The 13,359-nt window shown below is 31.3% G+C and overlaps 1 protein-coding gene across 2 annotated transcripts; it reads right to left on the reverse strand.

Annotated features, from left to right (window-relative positions):
* Nucleotides 1–4,168: 4,168 nt before the first annotated feature.
* LOC148867706 (uncharacterized) lies at nt 4,169–7,127 on the reverse strand. Of its 2 annotated transcripts, XM_088980662.1 has the most exons (7): nt 6,886–7,127; nt 6,572–6,631; nt 6,012–6,311; nt 5,754–5,927; nt 5,542–5,648; nt 5,141–5,457; nt 4,169–5,051 (listed from the first exon to the last, which is right to left on the reverse strand). In XM_088980662.1, the coding sequence occupies exons 1-7, from the start codon at nt 7,069–7,071 to the stop codon at nt 4,417–4,419; spliced, it is 1,779 nt and encodes a 592-aa protein (XP_088836788.1). In that variant the 5' UTR covers nt 7,072–7,127; the 3' UTR covers nt 4,169–4,416. The 2 variants fall into 2 exon arrangements, with proteins under 2 accessions (XP_088836788.1, XP_088836787.1); XM_088980661.1 differs by lacking the exon at nt 6,886–7,127 and having other exon boundaries at nt 4,290–5,051; nt 6,572–6,867.
* Nucleotides 7,128–13,359: the final 6,232 nt, after the last annotated feature.

Here is a 13,359-nt window from a genome sequence, read left to right on the forward strand (position 1 = left end):
GAAATAGGTCACTGACACGGCCCCAAGTGTATATCTGCAACTAAGTCGGCTCACATTGCTTTGAATCCTGCATAAGGAATAGGAAGAAAAATCCCCGAGTCCCTGACATCTCAACTATATCACCAGGAGCTACCTTATCAATCCATAGAACAGAAAAGGTGAATAAAACGGCATGTTACAATAAAGTGAGCCGCCAATAAGAGAGCAAAAAAACAAAAAAACAAAAAAACAAAAAAAAAGAAAAAAGAAAAAAGAAAAAAAAGATCATAACAATGCCATGTATGAGCAAAATACTTCAATGTAAGCCATATTACTTGAAATTACAATGAAGCTATCGTCTAGATACTTGAGTAGTAGTTAACCAAACAATATAAGAAGGACGTCGTCCCTAAGACTTACTAGAAACACATAATTTCTGAGGGCATTCTCTTGAGCGGATCAGAACCATCAGCATTCTCCATTCCTTCCTCCGACCTCTGAATCACCAAGATGTCACGATCATCATCCGGAAAGGCTTCGATGGGTTCCGGCATGAACTCATCGATATATCATCAACCAAAATACCAACATGTCGACAGGTATTTTCAGTAATTCGTCTAAGAATCTCCCCGTGGTTCAACCGCTCAAGTCCGCATACTCTAGAGAAAAGGTTGTAAAAAAATTAGGGTTTACTTAGAAGGTACGAGTATGTATACTCCATAGAGAGAGAGAGAGATCGGCATTGAAGTCGAAAATCATTTTCAGGAAGTAGAGAATTCTCGTAATTTTCCAATTTCCATTTGCTACTGGACATTTTGGCGGGAATTTCTCGGGGTGTTTATTGGATTTTAAGCATTGGAGGGAAAAAACAAAACAAGTAGGACATGTGGCTGCTGGGATTCGAGCCCAGGTCTCCACGGCCACAACGTAGAATTCTTACAACTAAACCACAGTCACAAGATGTAATGTGAAAAAATAATTTATTTCTTTATTTGTGCTGAAGCTCTATATTCACGTGATGCACCTTCTTAAGGCTGTGTTTGGTTTGAAGTAAAAGGTCCCTTCCTTCAAACCAAACACAGCCTTAGTTGTAAGCAGTCTTATGTTTTGAAGTAAACCATAAGTACTTCAAAATTGATAGTTCTCTAATTCGGCCTATTACCATGGCCATCCCAAATTCTCAGCCATCAATTGGGCTTTTATTTGGCTTATACGGCATTAAGGCCCCATTTGGGACTGCAGTGCACATTGGTAATACCTTCCATGAATGACAAATGAGAAGGGAGATATTTCCAATGTACGACGGCAGTGACTTGTTGAAATAGTGTTGGGAGCATTCTATTGGCACTATATCTCTATCCACCCCTACTAGTCAATAGATATTGTGTGAAGTGCGTGTACTCAATGAGTCAGACTTTTTTATTTTGGATTCACATTGGCACCCCATAGGTGGTCAGGAGTCCCACATGCATATCTCAGCATGCATTGAGAACATCTTTCATAGTTGTCATTGGGAGATGTTCCCAACACACGTTGGGATGTGCTCTTGGGTGCTCGTGGGGTGCGCTCTATGCAGCATAGATGCGAATTCCATTTTTTTTTTGAAATGCATGTAACGACAGGCTAAGCTACTATTTATAAGCTTTGTAATGAAAATTTGATTCCAATAATTCCATAGTGTGGCTCATAGTCATTATATAAAGTAGTCATACTAGAGATTCCCCCTCAAACAAATTTCATCCTATTATTTAAAAAAAAAATCTAAGAAGTGAATACTTCCACTCTCTCAATAAAATGCAAGCAAGTATATGCATTTTCATTAGTGATAATTAACATTTTATTGAAATAATACACAAATTCTACATTTTATTGCAAGTAAATGCATTTTCTTCAAAATATCTACGATATTCAGCAAATTCTACATTTTATTGGAAATTTATGCATTTTTTAAAAAAATCTATTCAACTGTTTATGATAACTATTACTAATTTTAAGAGAATAAATAAAATTTCAAAAATATATGTATTTATAAATAATTAATTACTTAAAATATCAAAATAAATTAATATTTTAATTATCCTATACGTTTAATGTTTGGGAAGTTTTCGCCTTTGTTACGATAGTGAAAGGAGAGGTAGGGTGACATGGCCAAAGGCCTAGGTATGGTGAAGGCAAACATGTAGTGAGTTGGATTTGTTGTATTTATTTTTCATTATTTTAAAATTAAAATTAAATTCAGTTAAATTAATAATTTTTACTTTTATTAAATTTTAATTTTTTATTAATGCATAATTTAAGTTATGATATTATTTTTAAAAATTTTCAATAATGTAAGATTTTTTTTTTATTATAAATTAAGTATGCTATTATTGTAATTAGTTTTAACAATTATTATTAAAATAAAAAAACATTAACTTATTTTGAATTTTCTATTATGTTAGTCATTTTCAAATTGAAATTAAATTTTATTACTTCATAATTATATCAATATTTTTAATTAATTATTAATTTTATTACTTAAGTTTTATTGTTTTTCTTATTGTATTATTTATTTTTTCTCTTATGAGCATTTTAGATATTTTTTACTCATCTTATTTTAATGTTAAAGTTTTAACTTATAGTGTTTTTATAAAAAAAAAGTTTTGACTTGAATACTTTACTACATTGACGAAAAATTAAATGCTTGTATTTAGAAGGTAAAGATAGATAGAGATAGGAATAGATAGAGAGATAAATAAGGGTGGGAAAGAGGCATTAGAAGGTTTATAAGATAGGTTAGAAATGTTTTAAGAAAAAGTTTTAGGTGGGGGTAGTTTTTAAGATAAATATTAAGAGAGGATATTATTTATATGCATAAAAAAAGAGAGAGAGAGAGGAGATTATTTAGGTTATAGTGATTAGACCTATTCATGGGTTGGGTAGCTCGACGTCATGGCTTGGCCATAGTCGGGCTTGGACATATTATTAGGCATGTGGGCTTGAGCCCTATTATCTAAGGCCAACTCAATTTCGGGCTGGGTTCGAGATTTCACATAAAAGCCTAGCCTGACAGTATTATATATTATCAAAAATATAATAATACACATTATTTTCCTAAATTTAAACCATAATTTTATTTTTCATTTGATATTCTCCCTCACTCAACCTGCTTTTTGTTCAAAACTAAAAGAACTTGGAAGGTTTCTTCTATTCCACAACGGCAACCAACCAATAGCAATGGTATCCTCTCCTTCCACAAGCAGTGGCTGGTATCATCTCTCCAACGAGGTCCCATTCTCTGATTCTCCCTAATCTTTGGATACTCAAACCAGAGGCGGCACCCCTAATCCCCATTCTGCAACAACTTCAGCGGCATCTACAGTAGCACCCTGACAACTAGTGGTAGACAACTCCAGGTTTCTCTCTCTCTCTCTCTCTCTCTCTCTCTCTCTATCTCCTTGGCAACTAGTGAGAGCAATACTCTGGCACTATAGTGCCCCATTTCTAATCCTAATTTACTTTTTATTACACTAGTAAATATGTACGTGCATTTACATGTGACAATATTTCAAGACAACTATTTATAATTCATGAACAATTTTTGAACAGTTATAAGTGGACAATTTCTTAACTATTATAAGTGGACACTTTTTAAACAGTTATAAATGGGCAGTTTTTGGAGTGAGACTAAAGGACATATATGCCATTTTTTATGCCCATTGTATGTTGCTTAGATAAGGGGTAAAAATGTCTAATGAACACTCCAGAAAGTGGGGCTATTCACTCTTTTATTAGTAGTATAGATAGGTGTTTTAGAAATCATGTTGGGCTCCAGGCTTGGGTTTTATGAGGGCCCAATTCAAGCCTTAGATCTAGGCCAAATGGTCAAGCTGGGCTTCAGACTCAGGTCTGAATTATTGATGACAATTGAAAGCCCATCTCAGCTCATGGATAATGAATGGAAGAGAGAGAGGGGGGGGGGGGGGGAGTGTATTATTGATTGTTTCAAAGAAGTCATAGCATAAGAAAAAAAAATAGATAGACTTCTTACCAAAATCAAATTTATCATATAAGCATAATTTGTGAATCTCAAATGAAATAATAAATGGTGTGGGCCCATTCTTCTACATAAAATACGATAAGCCTCTTAAATCAAATAAAAATCTATAAAAATGAAATAAAAACCTAACATAAATCTAATATAGATGCTTTGAAAAAATTGAAATAGTTTAGATTATGGCCCGGGTACTTAGTAGCGGGACGTTCCTATTTCCTAGATATCAAAGAATTTGTTGGCTTGAATAATCTTAAAAGCCAAGGAAGGTGGGAAGTTGGCTTTCAACAGTTTGTTTTTAAGGACACACTTCTACAGCAATGCTCTATTTCATCAAAAATAAGAAAAAGCAAACTATGGACCATGAAAAAGAAGAAATCTGACATTTCGATTTACAGTAACCCCTATTGAGGTTGGTATTTCATTTCTTCCCTTGCTCGCTCCAGCACCACCGTCATCTTCGTTGATCCACCATATTGATTCAACTCCAGACCTGCACCAGCACCTCGTAGCAATGGATCCATATACGAATACGGCAACGATGAATTCTTTGGGAGATACATCGCTGTTCTGTAACTGGAATACTGATCAGGCAACCAACTTAATCGTTGTTTCTGGGGCACTAGTTCATCATCAACATTTACATCCGACTGCTGAGCGCTTCCCGGCATCAAACGATTACTGATGGCATTATTCTGAATGTATCCCGTGTTCTTTGCACCAGTGTCGTCAATGGACTTTAGCTCCTCCAGGAGGGAACTCATGGAATTCACTTTTGCCATGAGCCTCCGCTCGTCGGAGAACACCACTGTCTGTGAGTCATTCAGCAACTGATCGGCTACCTCCTTGAGTAACCAGTTATCTGCAGGAGGTTGTCCCGATTCAGTCAGTAGGCGATGAGAACCCCGTCGAGAGAAAGGTGAACACAATGGATCCGCTTTTCTTCTCTGAATGCTTTCGACAGCGTCTGTTCTTTGTCCCCAATTGGAACTCCGGCTATGGTTATAACCTTTTTCTTCCATGGGTGGGAATTCCATAACTGCATCAGAATAAAAAGGAAGATATCAAGCAAATTGTTGTTTTTAGACTCAAAAATCAGAGTACTCGTAGGAAGCAGATAGATAATACCCGACAATGGTGAAGTTGAACTAAAGGCACCGACGGGCAGTCTGTTTATTGGCTGGATATTCTGAACACATTGAAGAGGGGCTGAATCGGGCCTCTGGAAACTCAAATGGGAAAACTGAAATTGGGGTGGTATTTCCGGTTGTGGCGCATTGAATTCGTGGGAGAAGTCCTCAAGTCCATACAGATGTGATTCAAAGTGAGGACTGTTAAATTCAGGGAATGGTCTCTGGCTCAACATGAGCAAACGATTATCGCATTGTAGAATCTTCTCATAGTTCTTCTCAAGAGTTCCTTCAGGGAATTGGAGAAAGTGCCTCCTGAAGAAACATCATCAGACACAGACAATCAGAAAACAGAGAGAGAAGAGAGAAAGAGAGAGATGTCCATTATGTATTAAGAACCTGAATATTGGTGCTTGGCCTCCAGTAAAATCCGAAGCATGCTGCCAGAGAGTATGCTTTCGGGGCTGAGGATTTGTTTCCTTGAAGAAGAGTGGGGGACGTTTCAACTGCAGAAGTTTTACAATGCTCAGAATGTAATCTGAACTAAATGGAGTCATAATCTGCTGAAATAAAGAAATAAATCAATAATTGAGAGCAACAACGGTGGAAACCTCAATTTCTAGAACCCCGGGCTGTTTCTCCCGAAAGATTGCTCTGATCGCAGAAATCTCCGCCCATTGGATCTCAATCTTGCTCTTCAGCCCATTTTCCAACACTTCCCACACCAGCTTTCGTTTTCCATAGTAACATTTAGCTACCACGTCACCTTCGTATTTCGACTTTCTCTGTGAAGATTACAGATATTTAATCGTCTCTCATGCAAATTCGTTGTGGTGTCTTCAAGAAGAACAGAGACCGATAGAAAGTACCTCCCAATTGCCGATTCTGATAAAGGATGCTGGGAAATTTGAAGCCTTCATTTTTTCTGCAACTGGTTGGGTAACAAGTTGATCTGTAGTCGTCCTTGTATCCTTAGAGCATATGGTTGGATTCAAAGTGGTAGTGGATAGAGCAGAATGGCACTTTGCTGATACAGTCTTACTCTGTAGAGGTTCTTTTTTCTGATTAATTACCATTGTTACAAGGTCTAATAATGATGCAGTCTTACTCAGTTTCAACCCAAGAGGGCTAACTTGGTGAGAGACATTCGACAGGTCAAGTGATCCGCGCTGCAAATTAAAAAAAGAAAAGAAAAGAAAAGAAAACTCAATTCAATCATCCCATAAACGTCGGCAATATATATGAACCATTGAAAAACAGATCTTCTGGTAAGGAAAAAAAACCAGTGTGAAGATGGGAAGCACGTCGAAGGTCGAACAATGAGAGATTTTCTAAAGGATGTTACGTGCAATACTTAGAAACGTGTTAATATCAAACATCTGAGAGAAACAGAACGGAGAAAAATCACCAACAAAAAAGAACTCTGTACCTGTTGTTGATCGCATTCTGTTAGCTTAATACGCTTCGGATCAGTTCCTGAAGATTCACGCTGCAAATAAAAAAACTCATTCAATGCATCCCATAAATTCTGCAATATATATGAACCATTGAAAACCAGATCTTCTGGTAAGGAAAAAAAGAAAAAGAAAAAACTCGGTGTGAAGGTGGGAAGCACGTCGAAGGTCGAACAATGAGAGCTTTTCTCGAGGATGTTACGTAAAATACTTAGAAACGTGTTAACACCAAACATCCGAGAGAAAAAGAACGGGAGAAAAATCAACAAAAAAAAAACTCGATCTGTACTTGTTGTTGATCGTATTCCGTTAGCTTAATACGCTTCGGGTCAGTTCCTGAAGATTTAAACCCATCAACAGCATCGCCTGTATCAACAGTGTTTTTATTAAAGCCATCTATAGCAGAAAACCCACCAACTCCACGTTCTTTGTCGCTCCAGAAAAATATCCCTTGAGACCCAGTTATCTGTACCATGCTTTCCTCTGTATCCAAATCAAAACTCAGTTGTTATCTTCATCCACTCGATGAAAGTCAATCTGTTCTAATCTACTTTGACGATGACGACGTTAAAAAGAAAAAACAGATAAGAGAGAAGAAGAAATAAAAGCAGGGAACACGAAAGCATACATGAGAGAGAGCGAGAGAAAGAAACGTTGAAACTAACAAACAACTGATCTATATACACGAAAATCTATGACGTCGGAAAAAAATAAGGGATGTTTATCTTTTATTTTTTCTTTTTTCTTTTTTTTTTAATTTTATTTTCTTCCATATCAGTTTTACAAATATAACAAAAATAGAGTCCTACTCTAATTCACCTCTATTCTCTCCTTCATCTTTCCAACACACCAATTATTCTCTCCTAAATCATCTCTAATTCCTATTTATAGTCTTCCCCACTTTCTCACTTGTATTTATTTAAATAAAATTTTGAATTAAAAAAAATTAAGAATTACTTAAATATTAATAAATTATAAAAAAATTAAGTAATAACTTTAAAATAATTATTAAATGCACAAGAATAATTATAATAGCTTTAATAATATTCAGATTGTTAACAATTTTATATTTTTATGAAATTCATAACGAAATTATGTAATAACTATAAATTATAATTTTAGGGATTATTCAATTTAATAACTAAATAATATTTTAACGATTTAATAAAAAGATATTTAAAAATTGAAAATTAAAAACAAAAAAATATAATTAAAATATTTTAATAATTAATAATTTTAAATAACAAATATTAAAACTAGAAAAATAATTCTATAACAAAATATTTAATAATAACATTAAAAAAAATCTTAAATAACAAAATTTTTTTACAAGAAATTCATCTGCTTCTCACGTTCCGTGAATAGCCGGGACATTGAGGAATATCCAGAAAGGCATTTCGGGAATCGATCTGATTCTATCTCTGTTCGTTCCGTTTGAAGAAAGGAAGGATCCCAAAGAATCGAGCTTTCTTTTAGTTGTTGAATCTCTCTTTGATTGATCAATGTGTGATATTCCGAATCCTCATTACTAATGGTAATGGAATCGAAATGATCTCTGGATTGATCAGAAGATCCTTTCAATTGGTATTTAAATAATATAATATTTAGCATAACTAAATTTTAAATGTTAAAAAAATTAAATAATAAAGTTAAAATATATAAATATAAATAATTATAATATATTTCACTATATTTGAATTAATAATAATTTTATATTTTATAAAATTAATAATTAAAAAAATTAAATAATAAAGTTAAAAAATATAAATATAAATAATTATAATATATTTCACTATATTTGAATTAATAATAATTTTATATTTTACAAAATTAATAACAATATTATGTAATAACATTAGAAATTATAATTTACAGATTATTTAATTTGATAAATAATTAATATTACTAAATTTCAATAACAAAATTACTTAAATAACTAACTTGTAAGTATTTTAAATATTGAAAATTTTAATATCTAAGTCATATTTTAAATATTATTTAAATAACAAAAAATATATTAAATAGTGAAATTAAGTAATTTCTTTAAAAAACTTATTAAAAACACAAAATTAATTATAATAGATTTAATAATATTTGATCATAAGAATATAAAATATAAATAATAAAAAAATCAAATACTATTGATATAATGAAAATAGATTAAATAACTTAGAAGTTAGAAGTATTGGAGCTTCCAAATAAAAAAAATATGTAATAAATTTCAAAAAATATTTTTAATAGATATTAAACTAGAATCATAATTATAATTATGATTGTACTAATAATAAAAACATTATTTCACTTATATCAATTAATAATTCTAGAAAATAATTTATTTGTTAATAATAGTTTTAAAATCTTTATCTATATCTATTTCTTATTTATATACTAAAATTAATATTTATTGCATCTTCATTAATTGTTTATTGTATTTTTATGATAAATATATTTCCATTAATTGTATATTTTTGCTATGAAATGTTAATAGTTGTTGGAGATTAAAATATTGTTATTTGTTAAAGATTAGACAAATAATTTAATCAAAATTAATAATTATTATTTTTTATATTGTAAAAAAAATATATAACAAAAGTATGTAATAATTTTCAAAAATACTAATTATAAAAGCATCATTTCACTTATATTGATTAACAATTCTGGAAATTAATTTTAAGAAAATTTAATATTTACGAATAATAGTTTTAAAATCTTTATCCTTATCTATTACATAGTTATATATAATTATTTAATATTTATTATAATTTTTGTAATTATTTATTGTGATATGTATATATATATATATATATAATTATGTATAAATCTATTTTCATTGTGTTATTTAAGAGTAAAATTTCAATAATTATTAGATATTAAACTATTGTTATTTAACATTTTGAAATTTAATTTATTATACTTAATGGATTTATTTTATTTTGTTATAAATATAATTTCAGTAGTTATGTATTTTCATTATAATTTATTGAATAATATTTATTAGAGATTAAACTATTATTAGATATTAAACTATTTATTGTTTAATTTAATATAATTTCTCTTTTGCTTAACAAAGCCTATGCATTGCACGGGTCCCCACCTGTTCTACATTCTTAAAGTGCATTTGTGAATTATTTGGCAATAGTTTTCTTTACTTTTTTCTTTTTTTATATTTATTTTCCAAATAAAACAGTTCACTTAAATTTGTTCCCGATCTTTTTGATTGATTCTCTTCTTTTCTTTTCTATTTTTACATTTCTTCCATTATTTTTATTTATTCACTATTGAGAGAAAAATACCTTGGATGATAGAATTCTATTGACCTTTGCCCCTTTTGACTCTATTTTAGAAGGAAGCTAACCATTAGAACTAGAATAACGACTCCATATTTGACACAAGTTTCGTAACATACATGGAACCTTTGAAGACCACGTGATACAAAATACTGTACTATGAACACATATAGGCTAATTAATTTTATCAAAAAGTAATACATAATAAGAAGTAGTAGAAAATAAAAATAAAAATGCTAAGAAAAATGATTTCAGTTGATTTCAATTTAATATTAATAATTTAAAAATACTAGATAAAATCACTTCATGTTATTCACATATTTGTTATTTTCAATATTTATTGTATTTTTGTTATAAATTTTTTTCAATAGATATGTATTTTCACTATAAATTTTAAACAATTATTGGAGATTAAATTATTATTTTTTATTAGAGATTAGACTATACGTTTAGCTGAAATTAATTATTGTTATTTTTGTGCTGTAAAAATTTATTAAAAGTAATATATACAATATATATAATTATTAAGTATTTAAAAAGTTAAAATATAAAAATTGTCTACTCATGTTTCTATTGTTTCACTTTTTCTTAACAAAGCCCGTGCATTGCATGGATCCCTACTAGTTATCTATGACACCGGAAATGTTGAAACGATAAACAAACAACTGATCTATATATGGGAAACTCTATGACACTGGGAAAAATGAATGTTTTTCTTTTTTTAAAATTTTAATTTTATTTTATTACATATCATTTTTTCAAATGTAAAAAAAGGAAAGAGTTCCACTCTAATTCCCCTCCATTCTCTCTTTCATTTTTTCCCAACACACCCATTATTCACTTAAAACTGCTCTATGGTCTTATTTTGATCGATTCTCTTCTTTTTTTTCTGTTTTTACATTTATTTCATTATTGGAAGAAAAATAGCTCTCTAAGATTCTAAGCATTTACCTTGGATGATAGAATCCTAATGACCTTCGCCTCTATTGAGTAAATGAGTGATTATTGATAAATGATTTGGAAATATAATTGATAAATACGTATTAACCAATAAGATTTTATTTTAACAAAAATAAATTAAAAAAACAAAAAATTGGCACATTTATTAAATTATCGTAAAGCATTATTAAATTATTTAAAACTTCAATAACAATAGTATAAGTTATGCTAAAAAAGTTAAAAGGAATATCATCAAATTATAGGGTTTCATTGGTTCACATAAACATAGCACCAAAATATTGTTTCCATTGGTCATACATATTAGTGCCAATATTACAATTAATTACCATTTAAGAAGAAGAAATAACAATACCAATATAGTAAGACAAATAAAAAGAACAATGCAAACGAGTGAAATAAAACTCATAGTTGAAGGGAAACCAAAAATGAGAGAGAGAGAGAGACGGAGATAATTCATATTTAAAGGGAAAAAAACCCACAATTGAAATATAAAGAAAATGGAAGCAATTAGGGTTGTTCATAAGAAGGTCCAACCCGATTAAACCGACCAATCCGGACCGACCCAACCCGAGTCGGCTAGGTTTTCATCAGCACGAGTTGGTTTCAGGTTGTGCAAAATTCTAAACCGATGATTCGGGTCGGTTTTGGTTTTTACACAACTTAGTTCCTAGTTCAAACATGAAGTTCCAAAGCCCATTAGGCCACCTAGTTTTTGAATGGTTGCAAGAAACTTTGGATTAGCGAATAGTGATTAATGAACAATTTTGTGATTAACTTTTCATTTAAATTTTATCATAGGAGATGGCTGAAATGATGTTCAATTTATGACTGTTTTTAAAATTAGCAAGATTTTATCACAGGGGTGAACTTAGAACCGAAATCGACCTAACCCGACTCAAACTGACCAGGTCGATTTTGCTTAACACTGAGTCGGTTCCGATTTCTATATCAGGTAACCCAACCAAGTTAAATTGATTGAAAAAAACCACAATAAACCAACCCCACCCGACCCGTAAACAACCCTAGAAGCAATAAGTGAAGAAAATCCGTGAGTGGTGGTTGGTAGTGGGTATTTGCTCTATTAGCCACGAACAAAGGAGAAAAGATAGAACAATGAATGATATCACATGCCTATTTTTGTCCACCGGTGTATTGGAACCATCTACGAAAAATAAGCGTTGCTGAGAAATTAGTTTGGGATGGTACCTATCCACGAATTATTGGGGACAAAACCCATGATATCCGAACTCCTCTTATAATATTGGAGAATACCAATGGACATGGTGTCGAAAACCCACTAAACCTGTTCACACCTACAAGAGTGTTCTACAGGTATGGAGTATGGTGTGGATGGCTAGTTTGAGTTTGTTAGGAGCTTGTATTTTAATGTGGATAAGATAATGAGGGGTGTGGATTTGTCCGCATCACATGTTGAGGTAGGGACCAATACATACGACAACACTGTCTGTAACTACTATAGACAAAAATGTGTGGATTAAAATTGTCCACACATAAGAGCTTTTTGTAGGTGTGGTATGGAATTGGTTACATACATCTTAATATTACTTGTGAGATAATTTGTACAATCAATTATGAATGAAAAATTCTTATATTTTTAGTCCAAAATAATTTGGAATAATAATACAAAATAATCATGGATAAAAATAAAACAATAATGCAGAATTGTCAATAAATAAAAAAAAATGTATTTATCATACATGCCAAATATTAGAGGATAAAGAGTATACAATATGAGTTTATGTAATAATACAAAGTAATTTTTATTAACAAAAATGGTGATAAAAATATTTGAAAAATGAAAAAAAGCTAAAAAGAAACTATGACGAATTTGTAATGAAGGGGTTTTGGGGTTTCAAATTGTAAATAGAAAGTGGTTTGAGGCGGTGTGTATTGCACTGAATTATATCCATGGGTTATACACACTATAGCTTGGGCCCATAAATTATATTTTTGCTGTGTGGATCATCTCTGTTGATGATATTTTGTGGATGAGACGATCCATACTAAGCCAAACACATGATTATCCTGTGGACAAAACTGAACAACATTAAAATGGCTTAAATGAATGACTTATTGTTTTGTTTTCGGTGAAAGGCATTTATGCTCCTTTGGTTTGTGAAAAGATTTGAATGAGATGGGAAAAGATGTGATGGGATGAATTGGAAAAGTGTAAAAAGAGACAGAAATGGCATTGTTCACCTTCCTCCTTCGTTCGATACAAACAGAGGCGAGGGCTACCCCCTTCATCTCCCACCTCTGAAATGGCATTGTTCACATTTCTCCATTCAAGACGAACGGAAGGATTCTAATTTCAATAGTTTCTACGTATTTACAATTTTCCTTCTTCCTCTTCGCTTATCACGAAAGAAATTTTCACACAAACAAAAAAATTCGTTCTTGATTGCGAATGAAAAATTAAGAAAGAAAAAGAAAAAGGCAAAATTTAAGTCACTGAAATTTACAGACTCCAGGAAAAGAAATCAAAGAGAACACAG

The sequence above is a fragment of the Nelumbo lutea genome, chromosome 3, assembly GCF_056320005.1.
Source record: "Nelumbo lutea isolate HS-2025 chromosome 3, American lotus-T2T, whole genome shotgun sequence".
NCBI lineage: Eukaryota > Viridiplantae > Streptophyta > Magnoliopsida > Proteales > Nelumbonaceae > Nelumbo > Nelumbo lutea.